The sequence below is a fragment of the Monodelphis domestica genome, chromosome 7 (assembly GCF_027887165.1).
Source record: "Monodelphis domestica isolate mMonDom1 chromosome 7, mMonDom1.pri, whole genome shotgun sequence".
In the NCBI taxonomy this organism is placed as follows: Eukaryota; Metazoa; Chordata; class Mammalia; order Didelphimorphia; family Didelphidae; genus Monodelphis; species Monodelphis domestica.
In genome coordinates, this window is record NC_077233.1 from 154,297,872 (window position 1) to 154,319,976 (window position 22,105).

The window sequence follows — 22,105 nt, forward strand, 5'->3', positions numbered from 1 at the left end:
TTTTGTGATACCTGTGCTCCTATCGTACTTCAGTTTAAAAAAAAAAACACTTTTCAAACACTATGTACCAGGGCTGTGTTAGCACTGGTCATGCAAAGATAAAAATGAAATAAGCCATGCCTTCATGAACCATATATTTTATTAAGTCTCATTTCTGAGATCAGGAGGATATCCTATGCATGACAAGGTGGCATGGTGGATTGAATGCCAGGAAGATGGCATTTAAATATTTCATAATAATAGGAAAGAGAATGGCAAACAAAGGTCTACCCCTCAAAATGATTAGGAGCAATTAAGAAACTAGAGTTCTAAGAAAGGTTCAGTGTATTCCCAAAGAGTTTCGGGCCTATCAATAGCTTCTGTGAACAGAATTTTTGCTATAGTCCATCTTTGATGATGCCCAACATAAGAGAATGTATGGGGTGGCTTGGTTGCATATGACAATTGCTCTTGGCTCGCCATCACATGTTTTCATCTCATTGGCACTAAAATGAGTTGGCTTGCATGCTGAGGACATATACTAGTGCTACCTTTTTGCACAGACTTTGCCCTACTTGAAAACTTTAAAAGATCCAGGATTTCACAAAATTGGATACTTTCTCCAACTCTTCCAATGCTTACTAAAAGGTCTTCATGAGTTTCTGTGGCCTCCCTACTAGTGAACGTTAAATGGACTTTTTCACATTTAATTGAGGTGATCCATAGTCAACTGCCAGACCCATACCCAAAGTCTTTTCTGCTTGGTGTGATGAATGCAAGTTTATTTTCCACTAGTATTGTCTTTGATAACCCAAGAGAATAATATGTATTATACCATAATATATAATAATGCATTAAATTATGGCTTTACTGGACAACAGTAATGAAATACACATGTGAATTTTGTGAAAGTTACTCTCAAGTACAATTGTGGATGTCCTGATTACTGCTATTAAAAATAATAATAGTGGATATTTTATAACACCATAAAATCATTTTGTAAACATTCATAAATACCACTACAGAACAGAGAGTTTACACCAGAATCAACATGGGGCAGTGGAAAGCAGAATGTCTCTTAAGTAGAGATTTTTTAAGCTTTGGGGTGGTTGGGGACTTCTTTGACAATCTGCTGAAGATTATGGATCTTATTCTCAGAATAATGCTGTTAACAAAAATAGAAAGGATTACAAAGGAAACCAATTCTATTGAAACATAGTTATCAAAATATTTAAAACATAAATCAATAAACAAAGCATAGACACTAGTTTAAGAAGTCCTGTTTTAGAACCAGAGGACCTGAGTTTGAGTCCTGCCTGTATGACTGTCATATATCATTTGTGTGACTTTGGACAAGCCTCTTACCCTTTTTAAATGGTCTCTATTTACTTCATATCTGAAGTGGGGGAATTGCATACATATCTAGTTGCTCTCAACTAAATCTATTAATTCATGATCCTGTGACTTGACCACAGTCATACTGCTAGTGTGAAATATGGGGTCTAAATACAGATCTTTCTGAGAACAAGTTATACCAATTTCTTGTCATGTGGCCAATGGGGAAAGCTTAACAGAAATTAATGAGGTCATGTTTCTGGTAAAAGCACAAATAGGTGTGTTGGTTGTGAGCTCTGAATGGAGCTGCCTTTTAATGTTCCAGTTACTTGGCTCAGGAAGCCTGATTACTTGTCCAGGCGGTAACCATGCAAGCTCTTCAAAAGAGAATCATGCATGTCTGATAATCTTTAGGTAAAGTCTACCAGACTAACCCATTGCTTTGTAAGAAGGATAACCCCAGATCTGAAAATGTTGTCAATGTTACAAACAACAACAACAACAAACAGCAGCTAAATGACAGCTGCCTGTTCTGAATGAGAGCCAAACAGAACCACAGAGGGAAGACGAATCTGCTGTTTACCTCACTCATCCTAGAAAGGGTTTTCACCTTTCAGTCAGCACCTCTGCAATTTATCCAGGAGGCTACAAAGCAAAAATGCTGAGATACTCAGAATTGTTCATCATGAACAGGTCTTGGGCCATTACAGACCAAAGTTTGGCTGTTGTTTTTCGCACTGAGGCACTTAATAAATGTTGAATTTGGCTTTTTTTTAATGGAATTTTCAGAAACCATTTATTCTGAAAATCTGAAAGGAGCTGCACCCTTGGGTAGTCTTTTGCACATATTGCCTAGAGAATTGGCTCAGGATGGAAATTACTTTCTTCCTCTTACTTTGTAGTTTAAGTCTATTGAGAAGGCAGTGCAAAAATTATTTTTTGCATTTGCCTATAACAGCCAAACTTATATTCAGGACCAATAAATATTAATGAAGCAAAAAGTGCCATCAAAGGCATGGGAAAATGGGTGTAACCTAGAAAAATTCACTGGGAGCAGACCTGTTTGAGCATGTAGGAAGCTAATCCTGACATAGCAGAATAGAAACTATGGCAGCTAACCCTATTTGAAGCCACACATATTTCAAGTACACTTCATTTACAGGGCAGCAACACCAGAACTGGTTTTGGCCATCAGATAAAGTCATTTCAATTGTGTCGGACCCTTCAGGACTTGCATTTGAAGTTTTCTTGGCAAATATAAAGAAGTATTTTGCCCTTTCCTTCCCCAACTCATTTTACAGATGAGGAAACAGAGGCAAACAGGATTAAGTGATTTGCCAAGATCACATAGCTAGGAAGTATCTGAGATCAGATTTTAACTCAGGTCTTCCTAACTCCAGCCTTGGCATTCAATCCATTGTGCCGCCCAGCTGCCCATAGGCTATCCTCCTGATCTCAGAAATGAGACCTAATGGAATATCAGATCCATGAGGGCAAGTTGATTTCATTTTCTTCTTTGTATGACCAGTGCCTACCATGGCCCTTGGTACATAGCATCTGGTAAGTGTTTCTTGAACTGCAATAATACAGGAACATCAGTATCTTAAAAATCGAATGCTGGGAGACCTTTCTTGGTAAATATCTAGCTTTATTGTGAGCAGAGCAATCACAGGACCAGTTGAATCTGAGACTCTGGACTACAAAACACACACACTTTAATAGTTTCATGTCTGTCCTTAACCCCACCACAAAAGGTCTCCAAAAGGTCTCAGAGACCATCTTCAAACTTCCTGATCTTAGAGACCATTTCCAGACTTCTGGTCTTCATGATTTTTGGATGACTTTCTGGTCCCTAAAACTTCTTATATGAATTGCTTGATATAAAGTACTTTATGAAATGGATTTGTACATTTAGGATGAACATAATAAATTACTTATGATTAATATCATAACACCCATGCTTTAAATTATGATGACAATACACACACACGAAATTGTAACTAAGGTATTATCCTGGGACTACATTTTTAATCTGGTAACATGCACAGATTCTTGCCTAGAACCGTATTCTTAGTACAAATCACACAGTTACAAGGAATAAAACTAAAGAGATTCTTAAGCTAATACATATAGGGAGCTACTTTATTAAATTTCCTTCTTATAGTATATACTTCAGTGAAAAGGATATACCAAAATTGATCCTAAATTTGATAAAGCCTGGAATTAGGATGATGCTCCTCGGGGTATTTTTTTTTAATATAAAGAATATTTCAAACCATTCTATGTTCTAGCCTCCTCACTGTTCAAGTTGCATACTAGGCAAAAAGAACAGGGGGGCAGCTGGGTGCCTCAGTGGATTGAGAGTCAGGCCTAGAGATGGGAGGTCCTAGGTTCAAATCTGACCTCAGATACTTCCTAGCTGTGTGACCCTGGGCAAGTCACTTAACCCCTATTACCTAGTCCTTACTGTGCTTCTTCCTTGGAACCAATGCATAGTATTGGTTCTAAGATGGAAGATGAGGATTTTTAAAAAAAGAACTATTAATGGATGGCATAAGAATGTTATGGGTTTTTTTTTTCAAAGTAAAGGGTAGTCTCATTAAAAAAAAAAGTGAATATTTATGTTTTCCTCCACAAAGGTCCTACTTGAATACAGAAAATGCCCTGTCATAAGAGAATACAGTCCACAAACATCCACTTACTAATAAAACACCAACATCATGCCCTGTAGAGTTAAGTAAGAATTAGTCCTACTTATGTGGTCAAGGAGGTATTGAATTTACTTCAGATGGTGTCAGCAGAGAGCTTTGGCCTCCAGTGTTAAGTCTAGCATATCTTATTGCTGGTAATTATTACTATAACCAGAAAAAAATCCCATTAGTGCAGACATTCCTACTAAAGAAGGTTTCTATACTCAAAGCTATTTCTGTGTCCCCTGTAAGAGGTCGATAGAAATAGCTTTGCTGACTGGGTTATAAAGAATGCTTATAGATAATAATTCATGCAATATATGCTTTCTCTAGCTATTGTCCAGAATGTTTCATGAAAGTGCCCAACTATATATGGTTTACTTGCCAAGTAATAAGGAAAGAAGAGAAAGGACCAGTCACTATTTGATTCTTTTCTACTGTCCAGTTTCCAAATAGATACCTCTAAGATTCTTGTCCCCGTTTCCAGTCATTAGACCACCATTCTCCTTTTTCTCTGACTACAAACTTGTAAATCATTTAAAACTCTTTTCTCTCCATTATCTCTTCTTATCATCTCTTTGGTTTTTAAATTTATTCATTTTTTTGTTTAATATCAATTACATGTGATAAATTTTCACATAAGTTTTCCAGTTATACGATCCAAATTGTCTCCCTCCCTTCTTTCTTCCTCACTCCCAGAGTATATCATTTCTTTGAAAATATCCCTTAGATTTGCTCCCTTCCTTTCCTTTTTTTTTAATCCTCACCTTCTGGCTTAGAATTGATGCTAAGTATCAGTCCCAAGGCAGAGAAGTGATGAGGACTAGACTATTCAGGTTAAGTTACATGCCCAGGGTTACACACCTACGAAATTTCTGAGGTCGAATTTGAACCCAATACCTCCCATCTACAGGCCTGGTTCTCTATCCAGGGAGCCCCTATCCCCTCCTTTCAATGTTAATTGATTGTGTAAGTAACTGGTAAATGACTTCCTACTCTTCTCTCCTGTTCAAATGAATAGCTGCCCCTCAGCTGAGGAAAAATAAGTAAATGCAAGAATAATTATTTTTATTAAAATTATACTTATTTTTATGAAGCATAGTTGTCAATATTTAAAATGTAGTTTATTCTGGAGCACTTAGAGTTTATAAAATGGGTTTTTATATTTATAAAGTACATTATCCCACATGAGTCTCCCAACAACCCTGAGAAATAGGTCCTATGGGTATTATTATCCTCATTTGACAAATAAAGAAACTGAGGATCAAAGAAATTGAGTGACTTGTACACAGCTTTTAAGTGTTAGAGGTGGGATTTGAACTTTGGTCTTTAGTAAACTCCAAGTCTAACTCATCAAAACCTTAACTCACCTCATCCTAACCAGAACAACATGTCCAGAACATCATCACATTTCCTTGGGCTTCACCTCACCAAAACAGAACAACATGGAAAGTGATGCAGGAGTTAAAAAGGGAAGGGGGGGAGTTAACAGTATGCTAGTTTTCCCTTTATTTTTTTCCTGCTCTACTTGCAGCCCTTCTTTTCATCTACTCATTCCAGCTGGGATAATGACAATAGAAATAGGGCTGGACCTGTGATTTCTTTTGTACAAGGAAATCACAAATGAGGAAACTACTCCTAATATGTCAGTATCTTCTCTGCAACTTACAGGTTTAGAGAGTTGCCTCAAACACTAAGAGGTGACATGATTTGCCCAAAGCCAGCAAATGTCAGAGGTGGCATTTTGATGCATATTTTCCATTAGATTGTCTTGAGGCAAAGGATAGTCTTTTGCCTCTTTTTGTATCCCCAGCCTCAGTATAATGACTGGCACATAGTAGGCACTTGATAAGTGTTTATTGATTGATATTGATATTGATTGATTATTGATCCCTGGCTTCAAGACCATATCTCTTTCTACAATTCCAAACTGCCTCTCCATAATAATAATAATACTCATTTATGTAGCTCCTTAAGTTTTGCAAAGCATTTTTCTCCAAACAACCCCTGAATTGTGCCACTACATTTAAAAGAAAGAATTTAATTATAAGAAATGAGGAACTGTTGATTTCAAGAACTGTTCCTGAAGATAGGAACTGATGCAGTGTGAAATACTGCAGAACCAGAACATTGTACACAATAACAGCAATATTATGGAATGGTCAACTATGATAGGTTCAGCTATTATCAGCAATACAATGATCCAGGACAATTCTGAAGGACTTATGACAAAGAATGCTCTCCACCTCCAGAGAAAGAACTGTTGGAATTAGATTGCAGATGAAAGCATAAGACTTTTCACTTGTTTCTTTGAGTTTTGGTTTTGGAGTTTTGGTTTGATATGATTCTTCACTTACAAAAGTGAACAATATGGAAATATGTTTTGCATGATAATACAAGTATAATCCAGATGGAATTGCTTGGCAGCTCTGGAAGGGAGAAGGAAGGGAAGGAAGGAAGGGAGACAATTTGGATCATATAACTTTGGAAAACTGATTTGGAAATTTGTTATTACATGTAATTGGTAAAAGAAAGTAAATAAATCAATTACCAAAAATGAACAAATAAAAGAAAGAGTCCACATGAGATTTTTCATTTGATCTTTCTTCTCTGGCAGATGTCATGGCACCCTCAGTATCGAAGTTCAAAGTTCCGCCATGTCTTTGGCAAACCTGCCAGCAAAGAGAACTGTTATGACTGTGTGCCCATCACCAGGAGTGTCCATGACAACCACTTCTGTGCTGTTAACCCCCACTTCATCGCCGTCGTGACAGAATGTGCTGGAGGGGGCGCCTTCCTCGTCATTCCATTACATCAGGTAAGAAGGTCCATTATATCAGTGGTTGATTAAATCATTATGGACATACCATGCTTTGGTCCTAGTTTGTTACCCTGAGTCAAAAATTTTCTTCCACCTCAAACTTTCTAAAGCCCTCTCTATGTTGTAAGCCCATAATGACCTCTTTGGCTATAATAACTTCTCAAGCAACTCTACCCTTCTCCTCTAAGGATACCTTCCAGTATGTATCACATATGTGCCTATTTATTTATATACTGTCTCTCTCCTAGAATGTAAGTAAGGGAGATTGTTCAAGACTTTATTAGTATCCTTAGTGTTCAGCACATAGTTAGCACCTACTAAATGCTTATTAATTGGGATAGCACATTGGAAATTATTATCCTCCCCACCTTTTTCAAATGGAGGTAACAGCTATATGTTATTGTTTATGTTGTTCAGTCATATCTGACTCTTTATGACCCCATGGACAATAGCACATCAGGCCCTTCTATCCTCCGCTATCTCTTATTCTAAGTTCATATTTGATGTTTCTATGACACTATCTATCCATCTCATTCTCTGCTGTCCCCCTTTTTCTTTTGCCTTCAATCATTCTCAGCATCAGGGTCTTTTTCTAATGAGTCCTGCCTTCTCTTTATGGGGCCAAAGCATTTAAGCTTCAGCTTCATTATTTAACCTTTCAGTGACTAGACTGAATTAATTTATTTAAATATTGACTGATTTGATCTCCTTACTGTCCAAGGGACTCTCAGAAGTCTTCTCCAGCTAAATAATTGGAAAGAGTCAATTTTGTGGAATGCAGCTTTCTTTATAACCAACTCTCCAAGCCACATAATGCTACTGGAAAAACTATAGCTTTGACTAAACACAGTGGGAATTGGGGATAAAACTCAAATAGAAATAAGAGCTACTTATCCATTCATAAGGACCCTTGAGGATTAAGTAGTGACTTAATTTTAAGATGTAGTGTTATCCCTGTTTTCTTGAATTTTATTTATTTTTTATTAAGTATTTCCCAATTGCATTTTAATCTGCTTCAGGCTACACTCAAGAGTGTTTTGAACTTATATAGACCATAAGATTTATGTTTGACACTTCTGATTTGGAACTTGACAAATGTCACAGAGATGAGTTAAGTCATGATGGTCTACTCTCTCTAGGGTTCTCTTGCCATCACACATATCAAGAGAAATTATTTATCTGGACATGATTCTCCTTTTTCTCAAGCTTAAAGATTTGGTGTCCTCCTGACTTCTATTGATAGTCATGGAATAGCTCTGCCTTTCAGAAATTTATACAAATCCTAATAATAGTTATGGAGAAGCAGAATAGAGGAGTGGATAAGAGAGCCAGCTTTGAAGTCAAGAAGACCAGGATTCAAGTACTGCTTGTGACACATACCAGTTGTGTGACCTAAGCAAGTTACTTGGATACAGCTGGTGGCAGTGGATAAAACACTGGACCTGGAGTTAGGAAAATCAGAGTTCAAATCTGACCTCAGTCACATTCTAGCTGTGTGACCTTAGGCAAGTTGCTTGTCATTGCTAAGAAAACCTCATGGACCGTATCGTCATGGGGTCCAGAAAAGTGAGAGACACAAATGAACTATTAAACAATAGCAGCAACAACAAGCAAGTCACTTTAACCTCTCAGTATCCCCAGGCAGTTGCTCTAGGTCTGAAGTTGCAAAGCAAATGTTGAACTATATTGGTAGAAGGAAACCATTCACATAGGGTCTTTATACTACTGAAATAACAGGTCTGGTCCAAACAATAATAGTTATAAACTCTAAAGTGCTTTCTCCACAATAATGCTCTGACATATTGTAGTATGAGGATCATTGTCTCCATTTACAGAAAAGGAAACTGAGGCTTAGAAAACATGGTCACATGAATAGTAGGCATGGAGGATAGAATTTAAACCAATATCTGTGGACTCCAGATGCAGTATTCTTTTCACCACACCACACTTCCAGTCAACAAATAAATTTTAATCCATTTGGATTTCCTGCCAGAACTACTTTTGGAGCACATGACATCCTGTGTGAAATAAGACTCCCTTTTATTTGTCCCAAACTTAATCACATTTCCCTGGGCTTCACCTCATCCTAGGTTTTCTTGCTAAATTAATTAAACATGGATATAGATACGAATAATCAGTGCTTTTGAAAGACTTTTATTAAAAGCTACAAACTTAAGTCAATTCTTAAGGGATCAGTGGTTTCATCCATGTGGGTACAGCCCTTCTCTGTCTCAGGAGGATTGGTTTAGTGAGTTTCTGTAGCCAAATCACTTCATCACCTGGTATCCAACTTTTTGACAATCCTCTCCATACTTTAAGTCTGGTTCTCAGATGACATAGTCTGCCACCAGGCTGATCCTTTACAGTTTTGGAAGTACCTACCAATATTTGAACTCTAGTGGCATGGACCTTGAGACTCCCAGGACACACATTAAAACTCCAAATATCTTTAAATATTTAGATCATATAGGGAATGCTATCCACCTCCAGAGAAAGAATTGTTGGAATTGGATGAATGCAGATCAAAGCATACTGTCTTTCACATCTGTGTATTGATGGTTTTATTTGGGGGTTTTGGTTTTGTGTGAATATGCTCTTACAGCAGTGACCTATGTGGAAATATATTTTGCATAATAATATGTGTAAGGCCTAGATCAAATTGCTTACCATCTCCAAGCTGAGGGCAGTAGGGAATAGAGAGAGGGAGACAGTTTAGATCTGATCACTTTGGAAAACATATGTTGAAAATTATTATTACATGTAATTGGGAAAATAAAACATCATTGAATTTTTTTTTAAATTTAGGTTATAACAATTACTCGTTTTTTTTTGCATTGTTTTCAAATTACAATGCACTTTAAAAGTTTTTGCCCTAATTGCATATAGGAAGAGTTTTTTATGTTAGTTTTCTGACATTTTGCAATCCAAATTTTCTCCTTCCCTCCTTCCTCTCCCTACTCCCCAAGGTGACAAGTAATATGACATATACAAAACACTTTTGTATGAGTTATCTTAATTTATCCTCACAACAATCCCATGAGGTAGGTAGTATAAATATTACTCTCCCCATTTTAAATGATGAAATTGCAGCTGAAATTAATTAAGCATTTTGTCCAGGGACACCCAAGTAATGAAAGGCTAAGCTGGAACTCAAACCCAGGTCTTTCAAAGTGAAGCATCTAAAGTCAAGGGGCTTGGGATTAGAGGAGTGGTGGTCCTAAATAAGGAAAACGTCATGAGAAACGTAAAAGTTACTGAATGACCTAAAAAGAAATTCTGACTTCAAAATCAAACTTTTTTCAGTCATTTTATGCTGTTGTATAGCATGGCTTGTAATGAAATATCTGTTCCTGCCTGACTATTGTCTGTTCCCTCCTCAACCTCCCTACAATGCATCGTACATGGAACATTCTTTTCTTAATATGCCTTGAATCCTTGTATGCATGGATATTTACACTTTAAGTTTTAGGGAATTCTTTCCTTTAAAAAAGACACTGTAGGAAAAACAAATATTATTATCACTCTATTACATATGGGGAAAAGACTCAGAATTGTTTAGTGACTTGCCCATGTTCATACATTAAGTGTCAGATTAAGACTATAACCCAGAACTTTTCATGTCCAATAACTCTCCATTATCTCCTCAAAATGTACCAAACATCAGTAAGAGAATCAATGAACAAGATGGAGGTTACCAAAGACTATCCAGTTCCAAGTCATGTGGCCAGATGCTATAGGAGTTGGCTGTTCACTTTCCATTTTTACCTACAAATATTCTTAGAGTTATCTGACTTAACCAGGTCTCAAGCCAAGCCTGAGAAACTGTGTGTGCTGGTTGAGATAGTTTCCAAATAGTTGAGACTTTTTGCTTTATCAACAACCCTAAGTGGAAGAGAAGAGAGAACAAATATCAGGTATGGAGGACAACTTGTACAAAGGTACACAGAGGCAGAAAATGGAGTTTTTGTCTTGGGGAACAGAAAGTAGATTGGTTAGGTTGATGAATAGAGTATATACATGAAGGGAAGGAGTGTGAAACAAGCCAAAGAAAACTAGGCTGGAACCAAATATTGAAGCGCTAAATGCCAAGCTGAAGATACTCTTATTTTCCAAGAGGAAGTAAAGAGCCACAGACTGTCTTTGAGTAAGAGACTGACATGGTCAGATATACTGTAGAAATATCCATTTGGTAGCTGTGTGGAGGAAGGACTGCAAAAGAGAGAGAGACTAAAATCTAGAAGTTTCTTATGAGGCTGCTGTACCAATTTATCTAAGAGATGATAAGAAGCTAAACAAAGGTGGTAGTCATGTGAGGGGAATGAAGAAGAAGAATTTTATGGTATGTCGTAGAGGCAGAATTGACAAGACTTGAATTCTGATCAAATAAGGGAGAGAGAAAAGTCAGACATGTTGAGATTGTAAATCTGGATCTTGAGATCAACTCTGTTTCGTTTCGTTTTGTTTTTTTCTTCCCCAAAGTAAGTCATGCCAAAGCCTTGAAAGATGTTTGTCACTTGAACAAGTGGAGAGAAGTAAGAAAGGCATTCTAGGCAAGGGAAAGTGAAGGAAGCAAAAGCTTTCTGGTGGCATATTGGGCAGGGGGTGGTGAATAGAAGATTTGGGGTTCATATAGTGGAGTAGGGAAAGATACATTTCTAAAGAACCTTAAATACCAGACTAAGCTAAACTTACCTTTATGTTGTAGACAGTGAAAAATAATTTAATGGTTTTTTGAGCTAAGGAATAACATGTTCAAAGTGGTGGGATTACTCTACCAAAACATCACTTTGAATATGTTATTCCCTAGCTCAAAAACCATTTATTATTTTTCATTGTCCACAGGGTAAGTTTTAGAAGGATGGATAGAGTCAGGGAGTGAAGCTCTAGTGAGGGAGATTAATTGACTTTTGCAATAGTCTGTTTAACTTTTGGATCAGTTGTCATGTGATCAGAAAACATAAATTGTATAACAACATAAGTGGGTATTTCTATATTTTGTTGAATTTGACCATGACTGAAAATCATAAACTTCACTATACAACCAATCCTTGAAATGTGGAATCATATGCTAAGTTCCTAAAATAATTCTCAGAGTGGTTCAGTGTCCTAGAGCTATTAAGAATCTAGACATAATCTAGTCCAAATGCCAAATAAAGAGTTAAGTTCCTCTACCATAGTACAATGAGCAATTATCTAACCTATGCTTGAAGACCTCTAGTGACAAGGTACTCTCTACTTATCATGGAAGATCATTCCATTTTTGAACCATGATGGATAAGAAGAAATTACTTTTATTACTCTCTCATGCTAATTTTGCCCTCTAAATCAATACCAAATAAATAATTCCTATTTCATATCTTAGCCTTTAAAATACATGAAGACAGATATATCAGGTTCCCTCTAAATCTTCCCTAGGTTAAGTCTCCCAGGTTCTTTAACTGATACTGAACATCATAAAGGAAATGATAAGAATGTCATTGTAATATCCACTATGTAAAAGAAAATCAACTTAAATCTGACAGATGACATTGAAGAATTATTAAAATCCTAGCTTATTAAAAGTAAACTCTTTGTTCTTCCATGTTCTATCAATGTTTATCATACATGTGAGCAATCTCTTTATATGTTTGTTCAAAGGATAAAACCAAGCTAACCAAATCTTAGAAGATAAAAGCCATATCCTAAAACACACACAGGAAAGAATCAAAAGCAATTTTTTTTTCCTTCAGAAAAATACCCATCTGTCTAAATGGAAGATAAGCATAAGAAGACTTTTTGTATTTTGCTAGTGACCCAGTCCCTAAATATCCACTTTCGAGGGCTGAAGCATTTCCACTTTCTAAAAAAAACTTAAGACCTGAGTAAACTCTCAGTGAAAATACTTAATAAGGTGATCATTAGACTATGATGAGCTGAAGTCTGTATTTTTATTAACTGCCAAAAAAGGGTCTTCTAAGCAAATGAAGGGTGTAAACAGAATTAAAGGAGATATATATTCTAGAACTAGGTGATCATTCCTTCATTGGAATTCCCTAAGTACGCCCTATCCCTACCATTCATCTGATGTCAGTTAGCATGTTATTAAATTATGTGAGTGTTTATTCATTTTGCATTTTTTGTTTCCTCAAATAGATTTTTCAGTAGCAGAAGGTAGGCCAGTTTAGCAAAATCGTAGAAGGTAGGAGGGAGATTAATTATCCAATGATACCAAAAAGATAGGTTGGGGAAAAGTCGCAAAAAGCTTTAAAAGCTAAACGTGGCATTTTATAGTTGGTTCTAGAAGCAATGGAAAGTCACTGGACTAGGGGAGTGACTTGGCTAGGTCTATGCATAAGGAAAATTCCTGGTAGAATTGTGTAAATAAGGACAGGAAAATTGAGGCAGTAGGTGGGTTAGACTTGAGAAGTGTTACAGATAGAATGGCAAGATTTGACAAATATGGAGTGAGGTAAAATGACGAGAAGAATGGTAGTACCTTTTATAAAAATAGGGAAGTTTGGAAAAGGAGTGGGTTTGAGGGGGGAATAATGAGTTGTTTGGGGAATGCTGAATTTGAGATGTCTCTGGGATATCCAATTTGAAATGTCCAGTCATCAATTGATGATGCATGATTAAAGCTTAGGGAAGACGCAGTGATAGAGGTGTTGATCTGGAATTCACCTGCATAGAAATGTTAATTTAACCCAACTATAGATGTGCTTGAGTCACTTTGAACTGGCTTGTGAGAGGTGATTGTTAAGATTTCAGTGATGAGTAGTTCACCTCAGAAATCAGTAATTGCCACAAATCAAAGCTTGTTTTAGGTTATACCTAGATGTAAGAAATGATGAAGAAAATGTGTTTTTTTAAACCCTCACCTTCTTAGAATCGCTACCAAGGCAGAAGAACAGGAAGGGCGAGGCATTAGGGGTCAAGTGATTTGCTCAGGGTCACATAACAAGGAAGTGTCTGAGAACATATTTGAACCCACAACCTCCCATCTCTGGTTTGACTTTCAATCCACTGAGCCACCTAGCTGCTTCCAGGAGAAAATGCTAATAATGCAGATTAAACCTAAAAGTGCGACATGCCTACATTTCTTTTTCAAAGAGACCCTTGTTAAACATTTACTTACACATTGCTTATATTCATAGAAGCATATGAGGTTGCCAAGAGAAAGAATGAAGAGAGAAGAGTAGGGAGTCTAAGACAGAGCTTTAGGAGACCACTCAAAGCTAATAGGATCAGAAGGATAAACAAGCAAAAGAGATAAACAGAACTATTAGACACAAGAAGAGAACTAGGAAAGAGCAGTGAAAACCCAGAGAAAAAAGAATATCCAGGTGAAGAAGGGAGTCAGCAGTGTTAAAGGAAGCAAATAATTTGAGACAGTTGAGGACTAAAAAAAAGATATTAGATCTAATTCCCCCCTTTCCCCAACTCTCAACCACTCATAAATGTGAGACTTTCAGGAACAAATAAATCAAATAGCCAGACTGCCCCTGATTCTGAGTGGTCATGCCATCAATACCCTGTGACTGGGTTCCAGCCCCAGACTCCCCATCATTCAGGTAACTTGCTATAATACCTCAGTTCCCCAGTGGTAAAAGGGGTCCTTCTATTTCAAACTTCTAGTAACTGTCAGATGGCATAATGGCCCCTCTGGGGTTCTTTAAACTCTTTAAATCATATGGAATACCCAATATGCCCACTAATGCTATCTCATATCACAGCTTTATTGTGTGTATGAGAAGGGCTGAGAAGAAGAGGTAGGGATAATTATGGATCTTCCCTGATGTATGTGAATATTACATTCTACTAGGAATTAAAATAGTTAAAATAGTTGGAAGTCTCTTCCACAGAAATTAGGGATCATCTATGTAATACTGAGATTAGGAGGAGGGTGGGGCAGGAGACGAGATGGGCTGACTCAGTTATTACTGCTTCCTTTGTGTTTAACACCAAGCCTACTTGTTTTTACACTTTGGTCCAAAATAACTCTGATTCTTGGGAACCTCAGAAAATGTTCTTATATGGCTCTATCATTTGTCCTTTGAACGGATGTCGTTATCAGGGTTCTTTGCACTGAGATTGCCCCTGAATTAAATTCTCTGTATTCTAATCTCCATGCCTTCCCTCTTCTTATTATCAGAAATAAAGATAGATCCACATTTAGTGGGCTAGATTCTAGAGTTTGTGTCTTGAAAACTCGCAGATTTAGGATTTGGATTATTTCAAAAAGAAACTGGATGACTTCTCCTCAACATATGTGGGTGAGGGCAGTGGGACAGAGTGACTGAAGTAAGCAGCCCCAGTTGCAGATCCTTGCAGCAGCAGCAGCCCCCAGTAAATGGCTGGTTTAAAGGCTTTGTCCCCGGTGCATTTTCTCACTGACCACATAGCATGAGGGTGAAATGATGGGATATAGCATTTGTGCCATAAATAACCTTGCCCCTGTGATGCTTTTAAGGCACTTAGCCACAACCATGCTTGCAGTATCCATCATGCCACAAACATTTTCCAATGTTGACACTCACTACTCAGAAATATCTCCAACCACAAAGTCTTGACTACTGAGCTTTAGGGAGGAAATGTTCTTTTGTTCTCTCCCTGGATAGTGATGAAGGAATAGCAGTTATTTGGCATCCTTTGAATTATAAATACCCTTGATTTAAATGTGTTTAGATGGCTGTAAGAACCAGCTGAGCAGACTTGGGATGATTACTGGGTAAAAACTAAAAGGAGTGAGGGCTGGTGGTAAGAGAGATGACATGGGGCAGCTGAACCTGCCATACTTCACAGTAATGATGCTTCTAGATATAGACAGCAATCAATGGTGACAGAGCTGAGGACAAAGAAAGAGTCTCCTTCCCACCCCTCATTGGCTCCTTTAAAATATGGCCTTTGTACGAATGGAGCCACTCAGAACATCACATTTCTGTCTAGATGGGTAGAATGTTCACGATATATTATGTACTTAATATATCCCTCAGTCTTATATTCTCTATTTTAAAAGTTTGTACCCAGCGCTTTAAAGAGATCTTAATATGACCTGTCTTTGCTCCTCTGGTTACCTTTCTTTTACCTGTGTCCTCCCTAAAATGTGGGGCTCAGAACTGAACACAACACTCCAGATTTAGTGTAACTTGGGCAGAGTGCAAGAAACTATTAGGTGCCTTATTCTGGGCACATTTAATTCCAGAGAACCAATGTTAAAAGGCATTAATCTCTTCTTGGAGGAAAATAAGCCATGATGGTTGAGAGGATAGAAATAGCTTCAAAAGCATAGGACTGAGGACCAGCGAGGTGGATGGAGTGCCAGGTCTGGAGATGGGAAATCTTGGGTTCAAATCTGGCCCAGACCCTTCCTAGCTGTGTGATCCTGGTCAAGTCATTTAACTCTGATTTCCTAGCCACTCTTCTGCCTTAGAACTGATATTGATTCTAAGACAGAAGGTAAGAGTTTAAAAAAAAAAAAGTATAGGACTAGCCAAGCACTAGACCTGTGATTCATTGTTAGAAGGAACTTCCAGATGAGGAAACGGCTACAACCAATGAAGGTCAGCACCTTCTTTGCTGGAGATGCTTTACACAATGAGAAATCAAATAACTTACCCAGGGTCACAGTCAGCTCTCTGTCCACTACAAGGGAAAGCGAAAGGAACACACATTTGTGAGGGGCCTTCTAAATGCCAGCCACTGGGTCAATATATTTAAAGATAATATATTATCTGGTCCTCACAACAAGCCTATGAGGTAGGTGCTATAATGACCCCCATTTTATAGTTGAGGAACCTGAATCCCTCAGAGGTTAAATGATTCATCCAGAGTGTATATAAGCTGATAAAGATCTGAGACCATATTTAAATTATCTTTCTGCCTCCAGTCCAGTACACTATCAATCTCCTCTTCTGGCAAACTTTTCAAAAATAGAAGCACTGTAGAAAAAGATCATTCCTTTAAGAAGGGAATAGTGGCAAATGTAAATAAAATTCCCAAGTTCAAATTTGTATTCAATAAAAAGTCATTATTCTCCCATCCCAAAAACTATTAGAAAAATGACCAAACAAGAGAAGACATAATTAATGACTGATTATGGCCTGGGCCTGAGGAAGCTAGTATATAATACCTCAAACAAAACAGCACTTAATATGTGCTTGCTAATTGCCTGGTTGAAATGGAATATTAGTCAATTAACAGTAATTTATTAATCATATGCCAGACCCAATATTAGTCACTAGGGATAAAAAGATTAAACTGAAACCATCCTTTTCTTCAAGTAGTTAATAGTCTATCAGGGGGAACAGCATGTATACATATACATATATATACATATATATATATGAAATAAAGATATACAAAATAAATTCAGTTCCACTTTTCAGGGGTAGACATGGGCGTCTGGAGGGATCAGAAAAAGCCTTATATCAGAGTTGGCATTTGGGCTGAGCATTGAAGGAAACGAGGGATCCTGAAAAACTTAGAGGCAAAGGAGTACATGCAAAGGCATAAAAACAGGAAATAGAATGTTTGTTGACTGTATAAAGGGGACAGATGTGTAATCAGCCCGGTAGGCACTGGAAGGGTAAGCTGGAGCTGGATTGGTGAAGGACTTTAAATACCAAGCAGAGAAATATGTACAGGCAGTTCTACTCAAATGCTTGTTTTGAAAACGTAAATTTGTTCCAATGCGATTGATGTATTAAGGGAACAATTTGAACAGAACGAGAATTTTGTGTTCACTCCTATGTGATTTCATCCTTCAGGGAATAGCAAGAAAACAAAGAAACAGCACCATTTCACTATAATTCACAAGATGCAACCCCTCCGACATACTCATTTCCACAAGCAAACTTTGATGTTTTTTCAAGGCAACATATAAAAATATATGTGTGTATGCATACATAGACATTTTTTTTCTGATATAGTAGGAACTGTAGGCTGAGGAAGAGGAGGAGGATTGATCTGATTCTTCCTTCCTGCCTTCTGCCTACCTTCCACCAACCCCCTAACTGGGTCTAACCAAGGTCATTTTCTCACCTATATTCAACTTTGCCAGCTCATATCATGTGGAAACTGGAGTGCCAGACAAAGCCCCATTTATTATAGAATTTATGTATTTCATAGCCATTTAATGTGTTTAAAAATCGCGCTACCATTTTTATTAGATTCCTGTCTTCCTTTTTTAAGTGTGGCATTGATCATTTCGAGCATTGTGTCCCTAACCCCATTTCCCCCAAAAGCCACATGATTTCTATTGTGCAGTTTTGCACATCAAGGAGATTTTAGGAACACACATATAGCATTATAGCACAGAGGTGCCAACCAGTGGCTCTTGTCAAAGTCATGAAAACTTCCTTAATAGATGTGACTCGAAGATAATTTTGTTTAATGAACTTTTTGTAGTTCTGTGCAGCATGTTTCATTAGGCTATGAACCCAGAGAATTGTATTTTTCAAGATAAATATTGATTGAATGCTTATCTAAGAATAACATTATTTTATTCATCAAACTAAAGAAAATAAAACATATCTATACATAATTTTTAAAAATAACAAGTAAACTTTTAAAATGAGACAATTTCATAATTTTTTGAGATGTGGGGATGTCTGGCCATATCTGATATATCCTGTAGATCTTCTGAATAATTAAGACATAAAATTAGTGATATGTTGGCAAATTCTTAATAATCAGTTTTCCAAGGGGGAAAGGTTATATTCAGAGCACACTTTTAAGTTTAATTTGCATTATAAATAATTTCTCCAATACTTCCTTTTTTTAAAAAAATTAACCCTTGCATTCTGTCTTAGAATAGATACCAAGTATCCGTTCCAAGGCAAAAGAGTGTAAGAACTAAGCAATTGGGGTTAAGTGGCTTGCCCAGGTCATACAGCTAAGAAGGGTCTGAGATCAGATTTTAATTTAGGACCTCCCATTTCCAGGTCTAACTCTTTATCTACTGATTTACCTAGCTGCCCCTCTCCATTGCTTTCTTTAGTCTAGCTAATTAACAAAACAATAAATCAATCTCTGATTTGAATCATTTATTGCTGATTTCTGGAATGTAAATGCTCACACTAAAAATTTAAACAATTTTAACAATCCACTCTCCTGAGCTGGTTCAACTAGCTTTAGCACACCCTTGGGGGAGTCCACCTTGCAAAATAAAAATCATGGGTGACAAAAAATATAAGGAAGAGATGTAGTGTCAATACCCAAATACCAAAAAGACTTGTATTCCAAGGAAATAAATTATCAGGAAAAGGAAGCAGGTATAGCAAAAGGGAAGAACAAATGGGCAGCCCAGCTGCCACATTGGTACCTGTAGGCTGTTAGAAGATCTTTGTTACATTGGTTAGGTTTTTTTACACAAGATGAAGAGAGGAAATCATTCTTTAAGGGACCTTAGAAGTATCTAGCCCAAGGTATTGGCCTTCATTCCATGGAGGAGAAAACAGAATCCAAGAGGTCACATGACCAGTGGTAGAATTCAAACCCAAGACTTATGTCTTCCAATCTAGCACACTTTCCATCATGTCATACTTGAAACATGATCTAGAATTGCACACAACAAGATAAGTCATGGATGAGTTGCAATCTGTATTAGTGAGGCAGCTAGTGAGGTGGTGCCATCTTGCACAGAATACTGGGTGTGTAATAAAAAAGAACCAAGTTCAAATATGGCCTCAGGTACCTACTTTCTGGGTGACCCTGGGTACATCACATAACCTGTTTGCCTCAGTTTCCTCAACTGTAATAACACCTATCCCTCAGGGTTGTTGTGAGGATCAAATGAGATAATATTCGTAAAAGCTCAGTACTTGGAACATAGTGGGAGCTTAATAAAAAAAAAAAATTTCCCTTCTCTTCCCCCTTCCTAGTAGAAGATCACAAAAACAAAACCATAAATAGGTAATATTGTGCCTGAAGCAAGAATGCAAAATGGTATCCCCCTAACCCAATGGTATGGAATGCTCAGGATAAGGTACTGTTTTCTTCAGCACTCCTCAGCTTTGCATCCCTAGTCCTTGTTTTGACTCTTCATGTCAATACAAAAGTGAGAGTCCTACAAATTTTAACCCTGATGCTTAACTTTTAGCAAGATGCTTAGAATTTTCAGTTAACTTCCTGATTCACCAAAAGGGAATAATAATGTTTGCTATCAAGTTAACGCTAATAATAACTGATTACTTATATACTACTTAGGATTTGCAAAGTATTTTGTATACATTTTGTCATTTACAATAATAGTGAGATAAATATTACAGGCATTATTCCCATTTTACAGGTGAGGAAACAAAGACTCAGAGAGATTAAATGATTTTACAAGGGTCACATAGCTAAGGTGTCTATAATGAAAGATTCAAATTCAGATCTTCCTGACTTCCAAGTACAGAGCTCTGTCCATAAACTATTTATTTACAATCAATGTAACCATAAATAAATCATTTAATCTATCTAGGTCTCTGTGTTCTTATCTGTAAAGTGGGAATGATGATAGTATCTACTTCAAAGGGTTGTCCAGAAGGTCAAAGGAGATAATGTATGTGTACTTTGCAAAGCTTAATGGGCTATCTAAATAGCAGCTATTATTATTACCCACAGTCCCTGATATTTATCAGTTGTTCAGGGACTCTGAGGATTCAGGGTCACCATGGAAAGAATGCAATTTTCAAACAGGTCAGTAATAGTCAGGGACCAAATTAGTTACCATCCTGCTGTTATTCTAGCCAGAGGAGCAGAATCTTCAGACTTCAGACTACATTTATCTAGGACTAAGTTTGAGATGCAAACAGAGCAATTTTTCTAATTAATTGCATCCAGGTAGACAACCACACTGGAAAACTGGAAGCTGAGAAAATCAAATCCATTTAGAGGTCTGAATTCTCTTGTCTAACCAACCATATTGATTCTATTAAGTGAATGATTGCCAAAATATCACTTCATTTGATACAACATAGAAACAGTTTATAAGTTTATAACAGTGTATAAACTATACAGTTTCCCTGCCCTGGTAGGGCTCAGTAAATGCATCCACCTTGTGGAGAGAAATATTATGCATGGCTTTTTCTTGCCCATTAGAGGAGAGCTGCCAGGAGAGACCTTGCTAAATTCAATGCAGCTATTTTTCTTGTGCAAACTTTTTTATGAAGAGGAAAAAAAAATAATGCTCCATAATAACCTTCCTTTTTAAAGGTGCCAGATGAATTAGGGACAAAGTAACTGGAGGAGAAGCTAAGCCTGTGGTTTAGATCATTATTGAAACAAATATGGCAAAACCTTAATTAATCCAGAGGCTTAAGGAATTCAGTATCCTGGCTCGCTGAATTTTCTGACTAAATTTTAACCAGAAGGACGTTTTTGGTTCCGACCCTTCTCATTGAAAAGTCTTTCTAAAATGTTCAACTTTATTTACTCTTCTTAGCAAGAATAATGAGCAAAAAGGAATTCAATTTTGGATGATTCTGAGAGTGATAGAGTGTCAGGGTCATCATTATGAAGATCAAGAATCATTGAAAAGTAATATAAATGTCAAAGGTAAAAAAGAAGAATAGACTACATTGCCTGGAAACGTATTTGAATAATATTATAAGTTTGTTTTGTTATAATTTCCCTCTAACTCATAAAAGTTAAACGGGAAAAAAAACAGTTGAATTAAAGAACAAAGAAGGTGGTTATCCCATGGTATTCTTCCCTGGTCATGTCACAGCTGGGGTGCTGTGTTCAGCTTTGGCTTCCATGTTTTAGCAAAGAGATTGACAAGCTTGGAAACTGCCCAGAGACCGGAGACAATGAGGGTAAGGAGACTCAAAACCATGCCATGTTTGGGTTGAATTGAATTGACTGAGTTGCTTATCTAAGAGAAGGCTTACAGAACACATGATAGTTTCTTCAAGTATTTAAAGGGTTATCATATAGAGAAAGACATAATTTTTCTCTTGCTTGGTTTCGCTGAGCAAAACTAGGATTAATGAGTAGACTGATGAAATAGAGATCTACCACATCCAGGCTTTATAATTGTAGAATGGACTACCTGGTCTTCAAGCGGTAGTTTAAACTACCCATTTGAGTGGGAATTTCTGCTTAATTTTGGTTTAAGACTAGATGAACTAGGGCAGCTGGGTGGCTCAGTGTACTGAAAGCCAGGTCTAGAGATAGGAGGTCCCAGGTTCAAATGTGACCTCAGACACTTCCCAGCTGTGTAACTCTGGGCAAGTCCCCTAATCCCCATTGCCTAGCACTGACTGCTCTTCTGCCTTAGATTCAAGATGGAAGGTAAGAATTAAAAAAAAAAAAAGAT

General features: G+C 37.2%; 1 protein-coding gene across 2 annotated transcripts in view; it reads left to right on the forward strand.

Annotated features, from left to right (window-relative positions):
* CORO2A (coronin 2A) overlaps positions 1-22,105 on the forward strand; it is a 175,182-nt gene that overhangs the window by 103,516 nt on the left and 49,561 nt on the right. For both annotated transcript variants that reach the window (XM_007498973.3, XM_001363470.4), the window contains exon 2: positions 6,622-6,822. In XM_007498973.3, coding sequence (XP_007499035.1) covers positions 6,622-6,822 — 201 coding nt within the window. The remainder of the gene's footprint in view (positions 1-6,621; positions 6,823-22,105) is intronic.